The sequence below is a fragment of the Lactuca sativa genome, chromosome 9 (assembly GCF_002870075.4).
Source record: "Lactuca sativa cultivar Salinas chromosome 9, Lsat_Salinas_v11, whole genome shotgun sequence".
NCBI lineage: Eukaryota > Viridiplantae > Streptophyta > Magnoliopsida > Asterales > Asteraceae > Lactuca > Lactuca sativa.
This window is the reverse complement of record NC_056631.2, coordinates 54,976,384-55,002,143: the sequence shown is the minus strand read 5'-3', so window position 1 is coordinate 55,002,143 and position 25,760 is coordinate 54,976,384. Positions and strand designations below refer to the sequence as shown.

Below are 25,760 nucleotides of genomic sequence, written 5' to 3'. Positions count from 1 at the left end.
CTTCCATATCGATTCTTGAAGATTTTACATTGTTTTTCCTGTCTATTTGGAGCTGCCACATGTGATTTGATGCCCAAGATGTGGATAAGCTATTTCCATGTCTAAAGTCAAATGAAGATGGAGCTTAAAAGAAGAGTTATCAACCTATCGACTGCTACCCCAGGGGAGTTTGTTCCAATTCCCTCTATATTTGCATTTTTATTTTTGTATAATATGCAATGAGGGCATTTCATAGAATAAGTGTGGGGTAGGGGGTTGGTCACATATTAGAAAATTTAGAGTCTTAATTTAGGCTAATTTTAAAAAATATTGTTGCATACCAAAAATATTACTTAGGGATTAATTTAGAAAAATTTGGTAAAAGCAAATTAGGATTCCATGTTAGAGTTATGTTGATAATTGCATGAAGACCCAAATGTTTAGTTGAGCCTATATACGTTCTAGTGCATTTGTGGCTTCCTTATTTCAGTGAAATCATGAGACAAAAACACGACCTTGCTCAGCCCGAGGGATGCAATATGTTTAGCATCGTGTACCAGAAATGTATCCAGGAAAATTATTATTGTTAGCCAATAAAGGTTGAGGTTGAGCGCCCCTGCTTAAGCATGTAGGTTTTTGAGTGAAAAAAGAGAGGTACATGTAAAAAAAAAGAGGGAATTACAAGAAAAGTCGAAGAATTTTGGAGCAAATAAAGTGAAGATCAAAAGATCAAAACTTCAAGAAATTCAAAAATTGAAGATACCAAAAATCAAACAACAAAGGTGGTGAATTCACAGAAATCAAAGATCAAATTATCAAGGAAGTGAAGAATTCGAAAGAGCTCCATAGTGGTATCATAAATTGTAATTCTAGATTATGTATGCTTGGGTTGCTCAACTAAAAATACCTTGAGGGTAAGAGGTTTTATGCGGATGGATTCGGAGGGATGCATAAAATGAGCATAGTTCGGGGTGAGTGGGCGAATGTTTATGAGGATTGTGAGTATTTGGAGTATGGGGGGTTATTAGGAAAATTTTAGACACAAATGCATGCGTTGCGGTATTGGCATAATGGTTGGGTTGGATTGGAGTTGTCATATGTGATTCTAATGTGTTAAAATTCAGTTTTGCTTGGGGGAAAGCAAAAGTCAAGTGTGGGGTATTTTGATATGCGCATATTTAGTTCATATTAAGTATAGATTTTTATTCATTTATTAGCTAAATTATTGCATATCATGGACAAAAGGTACTTAAAAGAGTTTGAATTATATTTTCAGTCCAAAAGTGAAGCTCGGAAGCAAAAGGAAGCAGGAGAAGCGGTTGAGAGCTCGGGAATTGAACCAAAAAGATAAACACTAAAAACAACACCTACTCGGCGAGTCCAAGCGAATATTCGAGAAGATAAAGACTTGAAGACCTAGAGGCTTATCGAATACGGGGACTGAGAGATGGACTCGGCGAGTCGTCACCTGACTCGACGAGTCGTTTCGCATATATAAAGATAACTTCTCAGATCGACAGGGGAGAATTCTGGAACCATTCTGGAGAGGTTAGCTGCGATTGAAGAGCAAGAAAAACCCTAGAGAACGAAGATACAAGCTAGCATTCAATTCCGAAGAAGAATTGAGGCAAATTTCATTATTCTACTCAATCTTTTGTTTTTCATTATGGTTAGAAAATTAGAATTTGTTTGGTTGTTGTTATTTACTTCAATCATGAGCTAAAACTCTTAAACTTCTGTTTGGGGATACAAAATTGATACTATGGTTTGATTATTGGTAGGATTAATTTAATATTGGCGATTTTTGTTATTTTAGCTTGCTAAAGAACCTTGTTTGTGAATGATAATTAATTTTCTGTTAATAGGAAGGTAATTAAATAGCATGAACATCTTTTGATTATCAACCTCATATGTTTATGTGACCACTTTGTCATATGTCTAGGATTAATGAACATGAAACTAGAATTAGCAAGAAAATTAAGTAAATTCATGTGTGAGCTTGTATGATGACCATCAACAAGAAGTTAACTAAAGGACCATATTAGTTAATTATTGCAAGTCTAAATTAACCCGAATAATTAATCTAGTGAATTTAATTTAGACAACTGATCACTGTTTGAGTTAGTTATTTCACTAAGAGTTAGTGTAGTGAACGCGAAGCTAATCATTAGAGTCGGTAACCAATACAAGAATTAATCCATTGCACTATTACCATGAAATCAACCATATGATCAATTGATTTGAACTAAACAGAAGTTCCTTCTCATTATTGAATCTAGTTAGTTCTTTGCTTTCCTAGTTTTTAGATAGTTAGTAAGTTTCTAGTCTTATAAAACTAGAGAAAACCCCTACTTATTAATTAATTTAGATAAAATTTGTTTTTAGTTTTAATTTACCGTTCCCTGTGTTTGATACCCTACTTATTTAGCTTTACCACAATTGATAGGTCCACTGCCTTTGTAGTAGGTTTAAAACTAGTTGAGTTTTACACACATCATCCATCATCATGATCAATACTTGGGGCCAGACCTTATCGATTGCTATTGCATGGCATCATACTCACTCATTCTCCGCATGCAAATCTACTAACACATACAGAGCCTTTAGTATGACTGGACCGCCTTACCGGGCCTTCAGCCTATCTGGACCACCCTTAGAGCCTTCAACATGTCTGGACCGCCCTTCTGGGCCTTCAGCTTGTTTGGACCGCTATTCGAGCCTTTGTCCTAACTAGTACGCCCACCGGCCTTCAGTCTATCCGGACCGCTCAAAATTATCGTACATCACCCTGAACCATTCCTCCCGGGAATCTCTCCCACACAGTCTGTTCTAGCCCTCTAAGGGTTTTGAACTCCAAATCTGTTCTATGAATTTTCACCCCAGCCTAATCCCATGCCTCACGTCGATCAACAACCTTACCTGAAACCACGGTCTGATTCCTGCCCCATGTGTCTATCACCTGCTCTGACCATACCACACTCTCGGCTAATAACATTGTTGAATTCAAACAGCTAACCAACCTTGGATGCTTGTTGTTTCATCTGAGAATTTTTCAATTCTCCCCACTTAGTGCACCAACTACTAAGTACCGACGACAAAACTGACATGGCTCGATCGACCCCACTTGGTATCGACCCCTTCTCCATGAACTAATTCCCTCCGGAGTGAGCAACCTCCACAGAACAAATCTCCCGTCATCGCACGTCCCGAACTCTAAGGAAGTCTGAATCTCAACTGAACACTTCTCACATCACAGCTGCTATTCCTAGCAGCGAGATCATATATCATATCTTTCTATCATCAATCCTCCTGGACACTAACCGACTACCACTCCTAACTACTAAGATCCTAAAACATACTACAAATCATGTGGGGAAAGGCAGACATGTTTACAATATCATACAAATAACAAGATAACAAGATGGAAACATACCTGCAGTTGCATCTAGCTCTGCCCTGACCTCCTCTGCTACAAGCTGGAAAACGCATCCCTGAGCCCTCGGAGGCTCCGCTCCACCCTGACCCCCGCCCGTAATCCTCAAATTGGCTAGTGTTGGAGCCTGCACCGGTCTTGTAACAAGCTGTGGACAGTTGACCCTCAAGTGTCCAACCTGATGGAAGTGATACAAATCCTCATATCCTGAACCGAGGCCGACTTACGGCAATCCCTCGCATAATGCCCCTCTCTCCCACACTTGCAACACGCACCACCAGATCTGCAAACTCCGGCATGACCCTTCCCACACTTCTCACAAGTGTGGCTGCTTTGACCCCCAATCCTAGAGTGAACGGTTTTGGATCATTTCGGCGCTGGCTGCGACTGCACCGGGGTCGGCCTCTGCTCTCGCGACTACAACTCAATGTCCAACTCACGCCGCCTGGTGGCCTCCTGCAACTCTAACAAGGTATCACATCTCTGCGTGGACACAAACTGTCGGATATCCCTCTTGAGCATACCCAGATATCGGGACATCTGAGCCTGTTCCAAAGCAAACTCCGGGCCAAACATCGCCCTCTCAGTGAACATCCTGGTGATCTCCGTCACCGACTCTGAATCCTGCTTCAGCTCCAGGAACCCCTGAGCCAACCTCTCTCTTTCAACCCACGGAACATAACGAGTACTGAACATTTCCCGAAACTGATCCCACGTAAACGCAGCCCGTTGCGCATCAGAATAAGATCCTGTAGTTAACCTCCACAAATCCTTCGCTCTGAGCCTCAAAGGTTCAGAGCACATCTCACCCTCTGATCCACAGGGCATGAACACATGAAGAAACAACCCTCCACGTCTGACAACTATCTCATAGCAATGATATGATCCTGAACTCCATCAAAGGTAGGGGGCTTTGTATTATCGAAGTCCAGATACTGAAAACCTCGACCGGTTCCTCCCCTTGCCACTGTAGCTGCCGTAGCATCCATCTACGCAATAGTTGCATAGCGCTCATCAAAGTACTCAACCATGGCGGTCTTGATCGACCCAAACATCTTCGGCAACTCAGCCTGGAACATAGCGGCAACCTCATCATGCAGGATCTCACGAATCCTGGCATCCAACTCATCCGTACTCATCTGACCAATGACCTTGGGTGGTACTGGTCCATCCTGATCACCCTCTCCTGATCCCAATCCCGAACCGGATCCTTCCCCGAAATGTCTTCTAATCGCCATACTGCAATACACCAACAAGACCCTTAGACACCTCACATACCCACCCGGGGAACTATCTCATAATCGACACCCTAGAGAGTTGTGACTTCCTTGATACACGTATGGGTCCTGTGCTTTCAGTAGCACGGGCCCATACTACCTTCCACACTTACCCATATTTGTCTCAAGTATCATCACAACATCGTAACCATATATACACACAGCGAGCGCTCAATCCTCACTCCTAGAGGAAAGTTGAATATCTCATATAAGGGAAACCCTAGGCTAGTAGGCATCACATAATCAGACAATTCTATCATGCAATTCCTAAAGATCCCTAGCCTAGTACTAGCATGTTGTTCTAACATATCACATAATCAAATAACTTGTATGGTATTTTGGGATCTACTTAGTGGCTCTGGCTGATTGTACCCTCTGCATCCTCCTTTACTTTTTTTGAAAAAACCTTTTGAAAACCATTTTGAAAATCCCTCCTTGATTTGAGACTGGATTCACATGATTGTTCCTCCAATTCACTCAAACCAAGGCTCTGATACCAACTTGTAACACTCATAAAAATTTCACCAATTTAGAACATTTTAATTCATTCAAAAGCCATTAATTTATTACAATTTGTTTCAAAAGAGTTTAAACATCAGAGTATCCTCAGAACCAGATCACAAAATCATGAAGTATGAGGAGCGGTATGATCATGCCTTCGCCTTGCCACAATCTCCTAAAGTACCTGAAACCAAAACAGTACAGCTGTAAGCCTGAAAGCTTAGTGAGTTTCCCCCAAAATACCAACCACATATAACCATACTCATATCATATCACAATACAAAACAACCATGCATATCGAGTCTACAATGTGACTGGTCCGCCCGCACCGGGCCTTCAGTCCACATGGTCCACTCTCCGAGTCTAGCCATGTATATCGAGTCTACAGTGTGATTGGTCCGCCCACACCGGGCCTTCAATCCATCTGGACCACTCTCTGAGTCTACAGTATGACTGGTCTGCCCGCACCGGGCCTTCAGTCGGCCTGGTCCACTCTCCGAGCCTCAGCACGTCTGGACCACCATCTTGGGGCCTTCAGCCTATCTGGACCGCTCGTTGGGCCTTCGGTCTATCCGGTCCGCCGTGGGTATGTTGGCCTACAACACAAATCAGGACCCGCCTCAACCCAACCCCAACCAAACAACCATGTGCACATAAAACAGTTAATCACATAAAAATCCTCAGCCAAACAAACGAATCTATCAGATCATGCAACATAGCAACATCCTAACCAGGATACCGACCTAACATGTCATTAACATAACATTACCCTACATACCAGGATACCGACATTAACTAGGTCACTAACATAACACCATCCTAAAACCAGGATGCAGATCTAGTAACTCAAAAACATATCAAACAAATACCCGTATTCCCATCCGATTAAGGGCCGGCCTTGGTGCCATAGACCCTGTTGATATAGTGAGGATAACTCAACTCGCAACAGCCGAACCGAATCACAAAATCAAAAACCCGAAGCACTGCCTCCAACTTCAACACCTATAATCATCAATGATCTAATGACATAAATATCTGAAAATTACCATAATACCCCTAAAGGTCAAACTGGTCAAAGTCCACCATCCTGATTGACCCTACTCGCCGAGTCAACCCATTGACTCACCGAGTTCCTAAACTCAGGAAACTCTCATAACACGACTTAACTCGCCGAGTTCAACAATCTCCGAGTCCTAACTTGTCCAACTCACTGAGTCACCACTCAACTCACTGTTTTGAGTCTAACCAGAGGAGGTTGGAGGTTCTGCGTTGTGACTCGTCGAGTCCAAGAACAGACTCGCAAACTCCACGTCAATCTTCATCAGACTCACTGTGTTGTTCTTCCAACTCGTCGAGTCCAAGCTCATCATCATATGACTCGCCAAGTCACCCATGCGACTTGCTGATTCACTACACGACTCAATGCCCAAAACCCTGGCTGAACTCGCCGAGCCATCTCCCAGACTCATCGAGTTCATACATGCATTCTCATATTTGTAACGATGTGAAAATTCAAAACAAATTTTTCATTTTTAAAATGCATACTTTTATAACACTTAGTAAAACAATCTTATTTATTCAGTTTCCAAAACATAACTCCATATTTGAATAATTAATAATCCAGGATTCTCAAAACATAGCTCTTCCTCTGGTGTGTACAATCAAGCCGATGCTATCCCGCTAACCTGAAAACCTGAAACACATAACACATAACACTATAAGCACGAAGCATAGTGAGTTCCCAACATAAAACACATATTAGCCACTCGAGGCTATAACTCTATGGACCCTCTGGTCCTAACTTTGTGGACCCTCTGGTCCTAACTTTGTGGACCTTTCGGTCATAACTTTGTATAGTCTGGAACACACACACACAGCATAAATCACATAGAAATAATGTAGTGCATCACATCACATAAATAGCATACAAAATACTCTGTCACATAACTCTAATTACCACTCTAGGTAAAGTATAGTGAGAAGGCTCACCTCAGGTGAAGAACAGCTCCTATAAACACTGCTGCTACGCACCGGCCTCTAACCCTGTGCCAAACCCATAATTATCTCAATTAGGAGCTAAGTCCAACCTCTCACTTATTGGGTCTAAAGATAGACCACCTACCAGCCCATTAATGCCCTAAGCCCATTGGGCCCACTAAGGCACAATAATAAATAGGCCCTCACACAGCCCAAATCCCAAACTAAGAGGCAAGCCCAAACCAAGGTCCTAAAGCACATATATCCACTTCTCTAGTCCAAGAATCTATTGCATGAAGTCCAACACTCAAGGCCCATCATAACGCTTAGCCCAAAAACCCCCAGAAGGAGTTATTCGGGGCGTACCCCCTTGGTACGCTCAGCGTACCCAAACGCGAATGGAACTGATCAGGGACCTCAACCCACTACGCTGCGCGTTTTGAGACTTACGCCAAGCATAAGTCCTAGACTCATCCTTTCAATATTTTTGGTCTGAATAGGTTAAGATACGGTCTCATATCACAGATCTAGGCTCTCTACTGCCTCTTAAGCCATAAAGTCGGAACCTTTAAGCCTTTGCATGGCTATAAAGACCACCAACCTCTCCAAACTCTTAACCTCTTTCCTCATTAAGTCCTTAACTCAAGCTTGACTCAATATTAACGACCAAGATTGGATTTTTACAAAGATACAACTCATAATACACTGAAATAAGGCAGATTCTGGCTTATGGAGGCCATTTACTCATAAAGCCTCCGTCTTGGGACCAAAAACCCTAAAAGTTGGTCCATCAAGCACAACACAAACATGATAAGGAAAGCTCTAAGCTTTTTACATCCAGAAGAAGCTCCACCCTCTGAGGAACTCAGATCCAAACTTGTACTGCAACTTCTAACCTCCACAAAAACCTCCTCTTCTTCTTCACCATCACACAAAGGCTCTTTCTAGCTCAAAACACTCACACACCACTTTAGAACGATGATGATGCTCTCTTAGGGTTTCTCTCTGTGAAATGGTGGCTGAGGATAAGGCCATAGCATTCCTTATATAGTGTACAAGTCTCATTTAGGGTTTTGCATCTGGGCCGACTACGCCCAGCATAATCTTTGGTACGCCTAGCGTACCTAGCAGCGTCCGCGTCTAAAACCATCCCACGAGTACGCACATCGTACTCCTCAGTACGCCCAACGTACTCGCCTGCCACACTCTTCTTTTATGGACTAAACTTAACAACTTGGAGAAGAAGAAGGGTTAAATAGATACACCCAAATTCCCGGATATTACAATTCTCCCCCTCTTGAATTAGATTTGGCCCCCGAAATCGCTCCTTACAAACACAGATCGAACCTAACTAACCACGAAGCACCAATGAAGGTCCTCAGACCATATGACAATCACTTCCAAAGATAATCGATCCCACCAAGGACTCCTGATCCGAAAGGGGCAAACCTAACTGCCGCTGCAGTACTCAATCTGAATCTTCAGAACTTGAAAAGACTTGCAGTCTACCTCCTTGCCAGACCACCCTCGAAACACCACCCTGTTAATCGTCCACCGACTAACAGACCCTAATAACACTCTACCAACCCTGATTCCCTAATCGATCCTGATCGCAACCTCAAAAGGAACAGAAAGGTCATAATCCCTCCTTTCTTCAGGTCTTACTGCAAGAACCATCGTCAGGATTCATCAGAGAGAATGAACCCCAAACTCTAATCTCGAACACCAGAAGGTGATCATGCTTGCCTAAAAATATCCTCTGACCTCTATAAACCCAATAGATGAACCTCAAGTTCACCCATTCCATACCCAGAAGGTCTCATCGATTTCCCATTTTATAATAATTGTCTCAACTCTTAGTGACGCACAAGTTATGCCGTTCGCTTTCCCTCAAGTAAACACTACAACTCTACTGAAGATCGAATCACCCCTGAACTCTGTTGATTACTGCCCAATAGTTCCTTGCATCCCGCTGCACCTCCCGAACCAAGGCCCTGGCCTACTCAAGCTATATTATTCCCTCGCGACAGACCTACTGCCAGATACTCAGTTTGAAGATCACCATCAGTGCGATCCCACAGGGCTCACCCCCAACTCAGAAACCGAAATCTCAACACCTCTTACATCTCCCTCAGGGAACGGAAATAGCACCGCTCGGGTCACAAAAGGTGACATCTCTACTATCGGTCAGTTGCCCAGCTCAGACCGTATTCTTCCATAATGCACTGACCCTACTCAACTCTGAGTCTTGCGACTCTACTGGCATATCACCAACAATCCCTCGGAGCTAACTCGATTCCCCTATCAAGGGATGCTCCACTAAAACTCATTCATATTGGCCTTCTGGACCCATACTCTTTCACATCCGACCTTGGTCTAGATAATCTCTGAGGAATAACCGGTAAAACCAGAAGCACTGGCCGCCACATATCATAGTACTCGAACCAAGATATCTCCTCTCAATCTGCCACCAATCATGGTACTCGAAACACGATATCTCCTCTTAATTTACCACCAATCATGGTACTCGAACCATGACATCGCCTCTCAATTTGCCACCAATCACGGTACTCGAACCATGACGTCACCTCTCGATCTGCTACTTAGAACCTCTGGAATACTCCCTGCATCAAGTATGGGTCCTCTGCTTTTAGTAGTACGCGCCCATACTACCTGCCACATCTACCCATACTCTCTACACGGACCATCCCAGATTCCCTAAGTAGCTGCTCAACCTTCTCATCACCAATCTCAACACGCGTGCTTGCTCCCCAACAAAATGCTCTACTCTGTCAGCGTACTTATCTGACTAAGGTCACTTCCTAGGCTCTTCCTAGGTTCTCGCACTTCTCCGCCATCAGCTGCTGAGAAACTCCTTATGATGCCTCTTCCTAGGTTCTCACACTTCTCCGCCATCAGCTGCTGAGAAACTCCTTATGATGCCAGTCATCTACCTCCTGAATATCGTCACATTCACTTGGTAGATGACTCCCATCATCGGGAGTTCCACAAAGCATGAAGCAAGCAACATCCGAGCGTCGGATAAACACATATAACCTACTCTAGGTGATAACTCCACTAGCTCTACTCAAATCCCTCTCTACAAGGATTCCCGTTGGATACTCTTACTCATCACATACTCGAAAGCGCATCACAGATAACAGCAACTCCTAGGCTAAGGCATCACAAATCAGGTCACTCTAGTCCTAATATATGAAATACCTAGCCTATCTCTAGCATGCATAATATCTCATAATATCTCATAAAACATAAGGTAGGGGTATTTTGGAAAATCACTGTTCGGGCTCTAGCTGATTGTACACACTGCTCTTTCTCGTTTTCTCTTAGAAACTCTTGCTCGTTTTAGAAAAATCATTTATTTTGAAAATTTTCCTCCATTCCTCAGTTTGAGTCCAAATATACCCGAAGGTGCATCCGAATCCCTCAAACCAAGGCTCTGATACCAACTTGTGACGATGTGAAAATTTAAAACAAATTTTTCATTTTTAAAATGCATAAACTTATAACACTTTGTAAAACAATCTTTTTTATTCAGTTTTCTAAACATAACTCCATATTTGAATAACTAATAATCCAGGATCCTCAAAACAAAGCTCTTCCTCTGGTGTGTACAATCAAGCCGGTGTCGTCCTGCTAACCTGAAAACCTGAAACACATAACACATAACACTGTAAGCACGAAGCTTAGTGAGTTCCCCACATAAAACACATATTAGCCACTCAATACACTGAAATAAGGCAGATTCTAGCTTATGGAGGCCATTTGCTTATAAAGCCTCCATCTTGGGACCAAAAACCCTAAACGTTGGTCCATCAATCACAACACAAACATGATAAGGAAAGCTCTAAGCTTTTTACCTCTAGAAGAAGCTCCACCCTTTGAAGAACTCAAATCCAAACTTGTACTGCAACTTCTAACCTCCACAAAGACCTGCTCTTCTTCTTCACCATCACACAAAGGCTCTTTCTAGCTCAAAACACTTACACACCACTTTAGAACGATGACGATGCTCTCTTAGGGTTTCTCTCTGTGAAATGGTAGCTGAGGATAAGGCCATAGCATTCCTTATATAGTGCACAAGTCTCATTTAGGGTTTTACATCTAGGCCGACTATGCCCAACGTAATCTTTGGTACGCCTAACGTACCTAGCAGCGTTCACGTCCAAAATCATCACACGAGCACTCGCAGCGTACTCCTCAGTACGCCCAGTGTACTCGCCTGCCACACTCTTCTTTTATGAACTAAACTTAACAACTTGGAGAAGAAGGGTTAAATAGATACATCTAAATTCTCGGATGTTACAATATTCAAAAGATATAGAGCTACTCCTTTTCTCCAAACAATAGATTTGGGTCCCTAGAGTGCATTAGCAACATAAAGGTGCTACCTTTACGTGCTTCGTGTCCCATAATTCCAAAACCAAGATAGAAAGGAACATATCTCATGGGGAATAGCTTTTGCATAGCAACTAAAAGGGCTTTCTGCATATTTGATCCAAATAGAACTCAGAGCTGGAGTTTCAACTCCAGATCTAACTCATGCACCAAGATCTCATCATATTATCTCCAAACAAACCCTAAAACTCCATGAAAGATGGATCTAGAAAGGAGAAGGCCAAGGATAACGGTTCATTACCTCCAAAATGACCTCCCACTAAAGAATAAACCGAATCTCCACAAATCTCCTTGATCCAAGCTTCTTGATCTTCAAAATCTCTTCACAAATCACTTATCCAAGCTCCAATTTGCTTCCCAAGGACTCTCACACACGAATTTAGGGTTTCTGGATCTCAAAGGGTGCTAAGGGGGCTGAGGGGAGGACATTAAGTCCTTTAAATAGGGTGAAAACCCTAAGATTAGGGTTTTCCTCTTCCAGCACTGACTCGTCGAGTCCAGCTGCCGACTCGGCGAGTCAGGCCACTTAAACACGTGCCCGACACTCGCTTCGACTCAACGAGTCAAAAGGCCTACTCGTCGAGTCCCTTCCTTAATTTTTCAGATAACACTCTTCAACTTCTTGCTTCTGAGCTTAGGATGTTACACTTTAGACCTAATGAGTGAGGGTATGGTCTTAGATCCTAATTCGGTTAACTGCGGGTTTGGCACAATGTTAGAGGCTGGTGTGCAGCAACATCATTTATAGGAGTTGTTCATCATCAAGGGTGAGTCTTCTCACTATACTTACCATGAGTGGTATCTATGAGTGACCGGAGGGTCTTTAGTGATTATTTGAGTTGCATCATATTATCCATTTTTCTGTGTGATATATATGTTATGTTCTGTGCTTTAATGAGATAGGACCAGAGGGTCCAAACTGAGTTGTGGGACTGGAGGGTTCCATTGAGACAGGACCGGAGGGTCCAAAACCGAGCTGTGAGACCAGAGGGTCCTCACTGAGACACACGAACGAAAGGTCCACACCGAGACGTATGAGACCGGAGGGTCCATGCCGAGTTATAGCCATGAGAGGATTATTATTTGTGTATGTGGTATTTTGGGTAACTCATTAAGCTTTGTGCTTACCGTGTTATGTTATATGTGTTTCAGATTCTTCTCAGGATCACGGGAAGGCGCCGACTTGATTGTATATACCAGAGAAAGAGTTATGTTTCGAGGAACCTGGATTATTAATCGACAATTATGGAGTTGCGTTTTGTAAATTAAATACATGAGATTTTTGTGAAATGTGTTATGAGAATTATGTGATTTTAAAATGAAAAATTGGTTTGAAAATTTACGGTGTTACACGCTCTCTCATTTTGGATTGGCGCCTGATTAATTATTATAATATTGGTCAAGAACTAGTCCATTAGACTTAAACTTAATGGGTTGTCACTAATATAACCCAATAACATTTATAAAATAGGGGCTCGAGACGGTTTCCCAACTTGCTCAGGTCCATGGGCCGACCCTACAATTCACTCAAGACATCCAGATCGTACTCTTTTATCCTTTGACTAGAGTTTTTGTTCCATGGGGATTTCTCTGACAATGTTTTTAACGAGGCGAATGTTTGATGTATTATCTAAAGATACAAGATGAAGAAGTACAATTATGATTCATTGTAAATCTAATCAATAAGGGAATAAGGGAGAATGTTGTAACTCATAGAATAGTAATGAGTTTCTTACGTTTAAGTCATAAGTAGGAATTATATACATAACCGCTACAACTTTTGGCTTACCCAAGCTTTACCGTGGGTGTGTGTAGTATATATATATATATATATATATATATATATATATATATATATATATATATATATATATATATATATATATATATATATATATATATATATATATATATATATATATATATATATATATATATATATAAAAGATCAATATGAATGCTGGAATGATTCATCGAGTTAAACTAGTATATCATACTAAGAGTTTTATAATATTGCCACCTTTAACTAAAGTATCCCACTATTTTTATAAGGAGAAATTAAATATTATATTATATTTTTTTTCTACTTATTTTCCTACCTATATGAATGTTTTGTTCTCGAAGTTCTACTTAAGGAGGGATATGAATGAATAAGGAGGGAATGTAAGGGATGTCGTAGGAAAATCATGTTCCGGAGTTTAATTGATGGAATGAAAGTGAGGGGAAGGAAAAGATTTTTAAACCATATTTTATTTCCAAATTTTCTGCCTAAATTGGACGGATTCGGGAAGAAAGTGAAGAGAATGTAAATTTTTTAGTTTTCTTTTCTTTTGAAACACAAAAACTTAAATTTCCTTTTCATTTCCTTTGAACTAGAGAATACAGAATAAGGAAAATATTTTTTCCCCACTTTTTTTTTTGTCAATATTTTTCTTTCCCTTCTTTTATTGATTTATAGAAAAAAAGCTCCAAAACAAAATGGAAACGAATTCAATTTCTCTTTTATATGATAGTATAAATGTATGTTAAATTGGCGGTTATAATTATGACCAAACTTTTATTAGATACTATACATGTATCTTAAATTTGGCAGCCATAATATGACTTTGGGAATTATAACTTGATTTTTTATAGACTTCGGTGTCCATAACTACATATAATTATTGAAACGGTTAAAAGCTTACTAAATATGTCACCTAACTTTCAATTTCTTTTACTTGCATCAATAAATGGCCGGAAAACACCAAAAACAATTATAACCCGACTTTATTTTTTGACCAAACATAAATCTATAAATAGTGAAGGCAAAAATTTTAAAATGGAATTATATCTCTGTAAAAAGAAAAGCATCAAGGGATAGCTATGAGATGTTATTGGTGGATTGCCTATTGATGTTATTTTGGATGTCTATATTCTCTAACGAATAAATACAAGACAAAATTGTACGAAAAATATTTGTGTTTAACTAAAAATTGGTCCAAATGTTTTGGACTAGAATAATATGACAAAAATATTGATTTTATTGTAAGTTTGGTCCAATTTTTTTTTTTTTGAATTATTTTAAAATAAAAAGTGTTTCTATAAACTTTTTTTTCAGTTTATTTATTTACTTCAATTTTTTTATGTAAATAAAAAAGAAAATTTCAACCATCAACCCACTTTCTACTAACCCATCCAACCTATCATCTCCCTTTCAACATACATGCCTCTCCCTCTCTCTCTCTTCATTGGTTGGTGGACCACCACGAACAACGGTCACCAAGTCTTTTTTCAGAGCACCACCATTTTCATGTCGGATCTTTCGTCGGATCTGCACATTTACGACGACAACAATAGGGTACCAACGACGACCATAATGATAGGGCACCATCTTCGGTGACACACATTTCACCACCGAATTAAAATTCTGTTGAGAGAATCGTTGGGCGTTCGTCTGAACGAGATGACACCGACGATGAAAAAGAAGGGCGGTGAGGACTTTGTTGCTGGAGATCTCACTGACGACAGCGACGTTCCAGATCAGCGACGAAGGGCGACGACAACGAAGGATGGATTAACATTAAGTTTGCGATGGCAAAATCTTCAAAGCGAGATTGACCAATATTCAAACGACGCCAGAGAACCCTCGTTCCAGATCTGAAAACCCTTGTTCCGATGGCAGGTTGAGGTTTCTGGTAGGCGACGTAGGAAAAGGTAAGCGATGGTGCTCAAGATTTACAGACAAAAAACAAAGTGGATAAAGAATGGTGGTTTTGGCGGTGATATCTGGTAAGCGACATCAGAGAAAGAGAAGGACAGTGGAGAAAAAGAAAGACGAAATGCATATATAATGAAGGTTTTGGAGGTGGTTGATAGCAAGAATGGTGCTTGTGATAACGGTGTTCAGAAGATAACATTGGTTTCTAGTAGGTAGCGGTGGCTTCAAAAAGATAGTGGTTGTTTCCGGCTGGTATCAGTGGTTTTCGGTAGGTGGCAATAGGTTCTAGTGACAAAATGTAGAGAGAGAGAGAGAGAGAGAAAAGTAGTATGTATGTTAAAGAGATAGTGAGTGGGTATGGTGTATGGGTGAGTTTTATTTTTATTTCTATTCTTTATGTTCTTTTCAAACTTGGAAAATTAGAAGAAAAAAAAAAGTCATATTAATAAGGGCAAATCCATCGTTATAAAAAATTATTTTTGGACCAAACTTGCAAACAAATCATTGTTTTGGACCGATGGTGTTCGTCCAAAACTTTTTGGACAAAAATGTTAATTTTCGGCAAACCACATATACCATTTTTGCAATTTTGTCTAAATTTAATCTAAAACCAAAGAGTAAATTGCAAAATTGGTCCACATGTTTACTAAAAAGTAAGGGTGGACATGATAACCGAAAAACCAAATCACAAACGATTTAACCGTTAAAACAAATTCATAATAACTGAATCGTTTTTGAAACCAATTGTTCGTTTTTGTTTTTTTTGTTAACTGATAAGTAATGGTTTGGTTATGGTTTTATATAAAAATCATTCCATTATAAACTGAACCGAAAACCTTGTATTTAATTATATATAAACATGATTGGTCTTGAGGAATTAAATATTCTCAAAGGCCCATGACGAACTAGAAAAAAGGCTCTTATCGTTATTATAAATATTTATTTTTAAATAAAAATATATAGAATATATAATAAAAAAATAGACATATTCAACTGTTCACTTTGTGCCTCTCTAAGTCCCATGTATATAAATTATAAGTTATAAATAAATAAAAAATAAATAATGTGCAAACGTAGTTAAAAATTCCACAATATCAACAATCGAAGAATGATTGGTCTCATCTTCGTATGTGTGAAGTATTGATTGGTGGATAATATCATAGCATCTAATAATTTTTTTTATAACAGAGTGATGTTATTTGAAATTCAATAAGATCATGTCATCATTATATACTTATAAAAGAAACATTTTTCTTTCATCACATTCAATTGAAACTCTCATTTATTTTTCCTTTAACAATATTCATTTGAAACTTTCATTACTTTTTAATTTCTTTTTAATAATAATAATAAATTGTTTAATAAGGTTAAATAAATATAAAACCTAAAGTGTAATCATATATAAACTAAATTTCAATATTAAAAGAATATATTTTCTTCTGCTTATAAATTTATGTTTTTAATTTTTAACATATTATAGTTAATTTAGTAGGTCTAATATGTTGCTGTATGTAAACCATTATCATTTTAAAGCCACAACTTTTAATCAATTTATATAAAATACTTAAATTGTTAATTTAAATATAACTTTACAGGATCAACTTAAATAAAAATTTTAGTTCAAATTTGTAACGTCCTTGTTTCTAGGCTAGACATTAATATCATTATATACTTATAAAAGAAACATTTTTCCTTTCACCACATTCATTTGAAACCCCCATAACTTTTCAATTTCTTTCTAATAATATTTATAATTTTGTTAATTAAGTTAAACAAATATCAAATCTAAAGTATAGTCATATATAAGTTAAATTCAATATTAAAATAATATCATTACTTCTACTTATAAAGTTATGTTTTTTAACTTTTAACATATTATACTTAATTTATTAGTTTTAATATATTGTTGGATGTAAATCATTATCATTTTAAAGATATAATTCTGGAACAGTTTTTATAAAACATTTAAATTATTAATTTAAATATGACAATATAGGGTCAACATAAATATAAATTTTAGGTTAACTTAAACAACCCAAATAATATATTGTAAATAGTTAAAAGTGATAAATTGTAGTGTCTTTCTAATAATGATTATAAGTTGGTTAATAAGGTTAAATAAATATCAAACCTAAAGTGTAATCATAAGTCAACTAAATTTTAATTTTTAAATAATATATTTACTTCTACTTACAAAATTATGTCTTTAACTTTTAACATATTATACTTAATTTATTAGATTTAATATATTGTTATATGTAAACCATTATCAGTTTAAAGCTACAACCTTTGAATATTTTGGATAAAATGCTTAAATTGTTAACTAAAATATAACATTACAATGTCAACATAAATATAAATTTCAGTTCCATTTAAAAATCAAAAAAAATATTTTATAAATAGTTAAAAGTGATAATTTGTAGTGATAAATGTTAAAACTAAATTGCAATCTTAATTTCACTAAAATATTACTAAACATATTTTTATAATGGTTAAAAGTTCTCAAATGAGTAGCTTAAAATAACTTATAATAACAATAGTTAAAAATAACTCTATATCAATGATTATATTGTTACATTTAAAATCAAAAAATAATGTTTGATGTTTTAAATAATTATAATGATGGAATTTAAAACATTAAGCAAATCAATTTTAAAAAATTTGTTAACAATAATAACAAATATAAATAACATTAAACCATATATTAAATTTAAATTTATTCATGTGTAACTCACGAGTAGAATTCATTCAAACGTTTGAGATTATGAAGTTATAATAGATGTATATATTATCATATAATTCAAAATAATCAATATATTATTTGAATTTAGTATACAAACTATTATATCAAATTTAATAACAACGTTACTGTTATATAAAAAAAACATATTTTTATAAAAACTTCAGCTATACAGGTGTTTCTGCGCATTACAATGTTAACTTAAATATAAATTTCAATTCCACTTGAATAACCAAAGAATATTTTGTAAATAGTTAATAGTGATAAATTGTAGTCATAAATGCAAAAACTAAATTGTAATATCAGATTAACCGAAATATTTCCTAAATATATATTTATAATTCTTAAAAGTTTTCCAAATAAGTAGTTTAAACTAACTTTTAATAACAATAGTTAAAAATAACTCTATATAAATGATTATATTCTTACCTTTAAAAAAATAATGTTTGATGTTTTAAATAATTATAATGATAGAAATTAAAACATTAAGCAAATAAATTTTTAAAAATTAATTGACAATAACAACTATAAATAACATTAAATTATATATTATATTTAATTTTATTCATGTGTAAGTCATGGGTAGAAGTCATTCAAACGATTGAGATTATGAAGTTATAATAGATGTATATATATTATCATATAATTCAAAATAATCAATATATTATATCAATTTAGTATAAAGATTATTATATCAAATTTAACAACAACGCTATTGTTATATTTAAAAAACATATATTTGTAACGACTTCAACTATATAGTTACTTCTGCGCAACGCGCAGGCATTCGCCTAGTTGATGTAATAGTCTATGTTAACCTTTGTAACTCATTTTGAAATAATAGAAATGTATTATTTGAGTATTATGTGTTTTATGCTTAATTATGTGGCTTAAATGAATTAAGAATAAAAGTAAGCGTAATAATAAAATATTAGATAAGCCTGATATCTATACATGAAGTTGTAGAGGACGTTACGAGGATTCCGAAATATAAAGAATTCCGAAATCCGAGTTATAACAAATGAGTTATGACCTGTCAAAGTTTCGCGACAGAACCGGTACAACAGTGCATGACGTAAATAGTGAGTTTACGATAGAGCGATATTTAGCCTTAGTGATCTACACGAAAGTCGTAGAATACGTTAAACCGAGAGCGTGCATAAGAAGAACGTCTAAATTTGACTTCGTATGAGGAAGTTATGATTTTTCGAAGTTTCGACGTAGCGGTATGCAACGCAAAGTTCGAATATGAGACCGAGTGATTTCTAGCCAAAACAATCTAAACGAGAATCGAAGATCTCATCGATAGTGAAACAACCCAAAAATACCACCCAAAAATTTCGATTTTTATTATAACAAAACCCATGAGACTGAGTATCACATAATAAAACCATATGCTGCGTGTTTCAAAAACCATAATAAAATACTGTGAGAAAAACTGTATCACAACTGTATCCAAACATATCAAGAAAACTAAATCAACTCCCAGGACAAAACTGAAGTTGTGGTGTGTGCGATGCCATCATCCCGAGCTCTTCCCTTTGCTTGCGGAAGTACCTGAAACCAAAACTGAAACTGGAAGCACGAAGCTTAGTGAGCTCCCCCACACTACCACATACCACATAATAATATATAAGCACATACTGGGCCTTGCCCACTGCATCGGACCGAAGTCCGGGCTAACTGGGGCCTTGCCCCCTACATCGGACCGAAGTCCGAAGCTGACTGGGAGCTCTGTCCCCTACATCGGACCGAAGTCCGAAGCTGACTGGGGCCTCCATCCCCTACATCGGACCGAAGTCCGAAGCTGACTGGGACCTCCGTCCCCTACATCGGACCGAAGTCAGAAGCTGACTGGGACCTCTGTCCCCTACATCGGACCGAAGTCCAAAGCTGACTGAACATAGCATAAACATATCAACTAGCATAACACATAAATCCTGTCTGAGCCACGGAGGCGTCAAACATACTAGCTACTGAATTGGACCGAAGTCCAGAAACTACGGCTAACTGAACGGGCCGGCATTGTGGCCTTAGACCCATTCCTACTGAAGGGAAACTCACCTCGTGAACTGGCTGTTGTGTGAATGGCTCTGGAAGCTAACTGCTGCTGCTCCGGTATCTCCCCGGCTACAAGTCCATAAACACACTCAATCAAATGCTAAACACTGCACTGGGGTAAAATGACTCTTTTACCCTTGGTCAAAGTCAACTCTCTCGGTCAAAGTCAACCCACAGTTGACCTGACTCGCCGAGTTGGGCCGCCAACTCGCCGAGTCTCTAGTCTCACTTCTCAACCCTACTCGTGGCTACTCGTCGAGTATGGCATCGACTCGACGAGTACCCTCTCGATCCAAGAACTCAAACAATCTTCATCCGACTCGCCGAGTCATATGAACAACTCAACGAGTTGTTCTTCGATCTAAGAAGATTGCCTTCGACTCGCCGAGTTGTATGAACAACTCGTCGAGTCCTAACATTACTGAGTCCACCCTCCGACTCACTGAGTCCATCCTACTGCTCACTGACCACCACTCGGAATCACTCAAAGGGGGTAAAGATCGGGGACTCGCGACCGGACTCGCCGAGTCCGAAGAACGACTTGCCGAGTCACATGCATGCAGATCCTAAAAACTCAATTCTGCTCAACACCACCGCATACAAATTATAGATCTGAGTTCCTAAGGCTGATTTACCACGTAAAGTTTCCAACTTTACGTGTACATCCACATGAAAAAGGAGATAAAGGCTAAAAAGGAACTTAGAAGAGTAGATCTAGGGTTATCATGCAAAATGGCTCCATAAAGGTGATAGATCTATGATTTTGGAACTGAAACATGGCTAGATCCGAAGGCTAATCAATCTAATGTGATCCCTCTACCAAGAACAAGCTAAGAAATGGCTAAAAGAGGCTAAATATGCTTGCTAAAGAGAAATCAATCATAGAAACAGAAGGAATTCAGCTAATACCTCAATGAACTCTGAAATGGGAGCAAGACCTTGGATCTTCTTCTTCTCCTTTGGATCTAGCCTCCTTCTTCTCTTCAAAACTTCAAGATTCACACAAGAAATGCACAAATAACCAAGGAAACGATTAGGGTTTGCTAAATGATGCTCTGAGGATGAAGGGGACGAGTTTGGGGGCTCATAAGGTGGTTTAAATAGGGTGCAAACCCGGGGATTTAGGGTTTCTACCTGGCAGGCAGACTCGCCGAGTCCCGAATATGGACTCGCCGAGTCGCCGACTAACACGTGCTCGAAATCTCGTCCCCACTCGACGAGTCGGGCCATAGACTCGCCGAGTCCCTCTCAAAAACTTCTAAATAAATGCCACAGAAGCAACGTACCAGGAATGGGGCATTACAATTCTCCCCCACTTGTCTCAGACTTCTTCCTCGAAGTCTGCTACGGCTGAATCTGCAAATAACTCCGGGTAGTGCTCTCTCATTTCTTCCTCAGCCTCCCACGTCCACTCAGACCCCTTTCGGTGCTGCCACTGCACCTTCACTAACTGAATTGCCTTGTTCCTCAAGGTCTTTGTCTTCCGGTCCAGAATCGCGACCAGCCTCTCAATATAATTCAGGCTGCTATCAACCTGAATATCCTCTAAGGGAACAACTGCTGACTCATCCACCAAACACTTCCTCAACTGAGACACATGGAAAGTGTTGTGGATCTGGCTAAGCTCTACAGGAAGATCCAACCGATAAGCAACCCGACCCACTCGGGCCAACACCCTAAAAGGACCAATGAACCTAGGGCCCAACTTGCCCCTCTTCCGAAACCTGATGACACCCTTCCAGGGTGAGACCTTCTGGAGGACCATATCGCCCACCCGGAACTCCAAGTCTGAACGCCTCCTGTCGGCGTAGCTCTTCTGCCGACTCTGCGTAGTCTGCAGTCTACTACGGACCTGCTGAATCAACTCGGTCGTCTTGAGCACCACCTCTGTGCTCCCAACGACTCGCTGACTGACCTTGCCCCAACAAATCGGGGTCCTACACTTCCTCCCGTAAAGCATCTCAAAGGGAGGTCGATCAATGCTCGCATGATAACTGTTGTTATACGAAAATTCCGCTAACATAAGATACGTATCCCAATTGCCACCGAAGTCTAGAACACATGCCCTGAGCATGTCCTCGAGAGTCTGAATCGTCCTCTCGCTCTGCTCGTCCGTCTGAGGGTGAAAAGCGGTGCTGAAATGAAGACGAGTACCCATCTCGTCGTGAAACCGCTTCCAGAATCTGGATGTAAAACGGACATCTCGGTCTGACACCACCGATACCGGCACTCCATGACGTGCCACGATCTCACGCACATAGATATCGGCTAACTTTTCTGCCGATATACTCTCCTGGATCGGAATAAAATGAGCACTCTTCGTCAACCGACCCACTACTACCCATATTGAATCTACTCCTCGTGCGGTCCTGGAAGCTTGGTGACAAAATCCATGGTGATGTCCTCCCATTTTCACACGGGAATGTCTAACGGCTGCATCTTGCCGTGAGGCCTCTGGTGCTCCGCCTTGACCTTCCTACAGGTCAGGCACCTCTCAACATACCAAGCGACATCCCGCTTCATGCAGGGCCACCAATAATCGGGTCGAAGATCTCTATACATCTTCATCGCCCCTGGATGGATAGAAAATCGAGACTTATGAGCCTCGTCCATCAACACCTGCCATACTCCTCCCCAGTACGGTACCCACACTCTCCCATGAAGTGTCAGCAATCCCCGACTGTCATAATCAAACGAAGCTACTCAGCCCACTATCCTCTCACACTTTTGCCTCTCCTCCTTGAGGCCCTCAACCTGAGCCTCCCTAATCCGTTCCAACAACGGAGTAATCACTGTCATCCTCAAACACAAATCTCTGATAGGGGCTGCCGACACTTTGCGGCTTAGGGCGTCGGCCACCACGTTGGCCTTCCCTGGATGGTAAAGGATCTCACAATCATAATCCTTCAGCACATCCAACCACCTCCTCTGCCTCATGTTCAGACTCGGCTGATCCATAAGGTACCTCAAACTCTTATGATCCGTGTAGATAGTACAACGGACCCCATAAAGATAATGCCTCCAAATCTTGAGGGCAAACACAACCGCCCCTAGCTCTAAATCATGGGTAGGATAGATAGCCTCGTGAGGCTTCAACTGCATCGAGGCGTAAGCTATCACATGGCCTCGCTGCATCAACACTGCTCCCATACCTGTGATTGAGGCATCACAGTAGACTACGAAGTCCTCTACTCCCTCTGGCAAGGTAAGGATCGGAGCCTCGCACAATCTCTGCCTGAGGGTCTCGAATGCTGCCTGCTGCTCAGGCCCCCAACGAAATACCACCGACTTCTTGGTCAGTCGGGTGAGCGGCACTGCTATCTTGGAGAAATCCTGAATGAACCTCCGGTAATACACGGCTAATCCTAGGAAGCTCCGAATCTTAGATGGAGACTTCGGGACCTCCCACTGCATCACGGCCTCTATCTTGGCCGGATCCACCAAAATACCCTTCTGGTTGATGAGGTGACTAAGGAACTGCACCTCGCGCAACCAGAACTCACACTTGGAGAACTTTGCGAAAAGTTTCTCCCTCCTCAAAACTTCTAGCACCTCCCTCAGGTGCTCCTCGTGCTGCTCCTGCGTCTTGGAATATACCAAGATATCATCTATGAATACTATCACTGACCGATCCAGCATCGGCTTGCACACACGATTCATGAGATCCATGAACGCGGCTGGGGCATTGGTGAGCCCAAATGGCATCACCACAAACTCATAATGACCATACCTGGTCCTAAAAGCAGTCTTCTGCACATCCTCATCCGTAACCCGCATCTGATGATACCCGGAGCGTAGATCGATCTTGGAGAACCAAGACGCTCCCTGAAGCTGGTCAAACAAATCATCTATCCTCGGAAGTGGGTAACGGTTCTTCACCGTTACCTTATTCAACTCCCGGTAATCTATACACATACGATGCGACCCATCCTTCTTCCTCACAAACAGGATCGGCGCTCCCTAAGGCAAACTGCTCGGCCGAATGAAACCCTTGTCTAGCAGCTCCTGCAGCTGCGTAGACAACTCCTGCATCTCAGGGGGAGCTAGGCGATACGGTGCCTTGGCTATCGAAGCCGCACCAGGAATCAGGTCGATCCCAAACTCAACCTGCCTCTCAGGAGGTATTCCCGGTAAATCCTCGGGAAATACATCCGGAAAGTCTCGCACTATCGGAACATCATCAATTGTCGTCTTGCCCTTCTCCCGGGCATCCAAGACATAAGCTACATAACCAGCGCAACCCTGCTGAAAATAGCGCCTCGCCCTTGCGGCGGAACAAAAGGTCGGTCCGCGTTGTGGCCTCTCGCCCTGAATCACTAACTCTCCCCCACTGGGAGTGCGAACCCTCACTAGCTGAAGCTCACAATCAATCACCGCCCCGTTGGGGCTTAGCCAATCCATGCCTACAATAACCTTATTCCCTCGCAGGGGAATAGGAACCAGGTCCACCGAAAACTGCTCGTCAAACAACTGAAGAGAACACCCTCTATGCACTCTGGCGACCCTCACGGTCCTGTCATCTGCTATCTCAACCCCTAGTGGACAATCCAGCTCCCCTGGAGCTCTGCTAAATCTCTTGCTAAGCGCAAGCGATACAAATGATCGGGTAGCCCCCGAATCGAATAATACCATAGCAGAAATGTCGTTCACAGAGAACGACCCTATATAAAACATACAATCATAAGCAATAATCAATCAATAATAATATAAAGATGAAGGGAAGATACATACCCGTCACCACATCAGGAGTCGCTCGCGCCTCCTCTGCTGTCATCTGAAACACCCTACTCTTCGCCACTGGCGCCTCGGCTCGGCCCTGCCGGCCATCTGTAATCCTCAAAGTAGCAGGGGCAGGTGCAGCCACCTTCCCTACTGCAGCTAAACTCGGACACTGGGACTTTATATGTCCCCTCTGATTGCAATGAAAGCAAATCAGATCTGATGCTTCAACGACAGTAGCAGGGGCCGTACAATCCCTGCTCAAATGCCCAGTCCGACCGCACTTGAAGCAGCCGGAACTCCCTGCCTTGCACACACCATCGTGCATCTTCCCACACCTGCCACATCGGTTGTGGCTCGGCTGAATCCTAGATCTGTGATCTGAAACCTTGGGCTTTTTGCCCGAACCTCCTGAACCCGAAACCGTCTCCGGTTTCCTCTTCTTCTCCATCTCGAGATCAATCTCCCTCTCTCAAGCCCTAGCAATCATGTCGTCCAACGTTTTACAGCTGGACCGGCTCACAAACTGGCGAATATCGCTCCGCAACATCTCATGATAACGGGCCTTCTTCATCTCCTCATCGGCTACATACAGAGGAACAAAAAGAGCCCTCTCCCTGAACTTGGCGGTGATCTTCGCCACGGTCTCTGTAGTCTGGGTGAGGTCCTGAAACTCTCTGGCTAACTGCTGCACCTCAATGACTGGTGCAAACTCCGCCCTGAACCTGGTAGAGAAATCAGCCCAGGTCATGGCATCCAACGCTGCATCATCTCCAATGGTATGTCCGACCTCCTCTCACCAATCCCGTGCCCTGTCCTTCAGAAGACAGGATGCCAATCTGACCTTGTCCCCCTCGGGACACCTGCTAGTGCGGAACGCGTTGGCTACATCCGCCAACCATCTACTACTCGCTATGGGGTCCCACGCCCCGTGATAGTCTGGAGCTCCACATGCCCTGA

The 25,760-nt window shown here is 40.8% G+C and overlaps 1 protein-coding gene across 1 annotated transcript; it reads right to left on the bottom strand.

The window, feature by feature from the left end:
• Positions 1–11,004: 11,004 nt before the first annotated feature.
• LOC128128955 (uncharacterized) lies at positions 11,005–24,975 on the bottom strand. The gene is made up of 3 exons (XM_052767688.1): positions 24,813–24,975; positions 24,156–24,742; positions 11,005–11,154 (listed from the first exon to the last, which is right to left on the bottom strand). Exons 1-3 carry the CDS (start codon positions 24,853–24,855, stop codon positions 11,005–11,007), a joined length of 780 nt encoding a protein of 259 aa, XP_052623648.1. The 5' UTR covers positions 24,856–24,975.
• Between the last annotated feature and the right edge of the window lie 785 nt (positions 24,976–25,760).

Coding starts and splice junctions, on each gene's coding strand:
- LOC128128955 (XM_052767688.1), bottom strand. CDS start 24,855: ATGACAGCAGAGGAGGCGCGAGCGACTCCTGATGTGGTGACGG. Junction 24,743..24,812: donor GACTCCTGATGTGGTGACGG/GTATGTATCTTC, acceptor TGTTTTATATAG/GGTCGTTCTCTGTGAACGAC. Junction 11,155..24,155: donor TCGACCTGATTCCTGGTGCG/GCTTCGATAGCC, acceptor GTTTTGAGCTAG/AAAGAGCCTTTGTGTGATGG.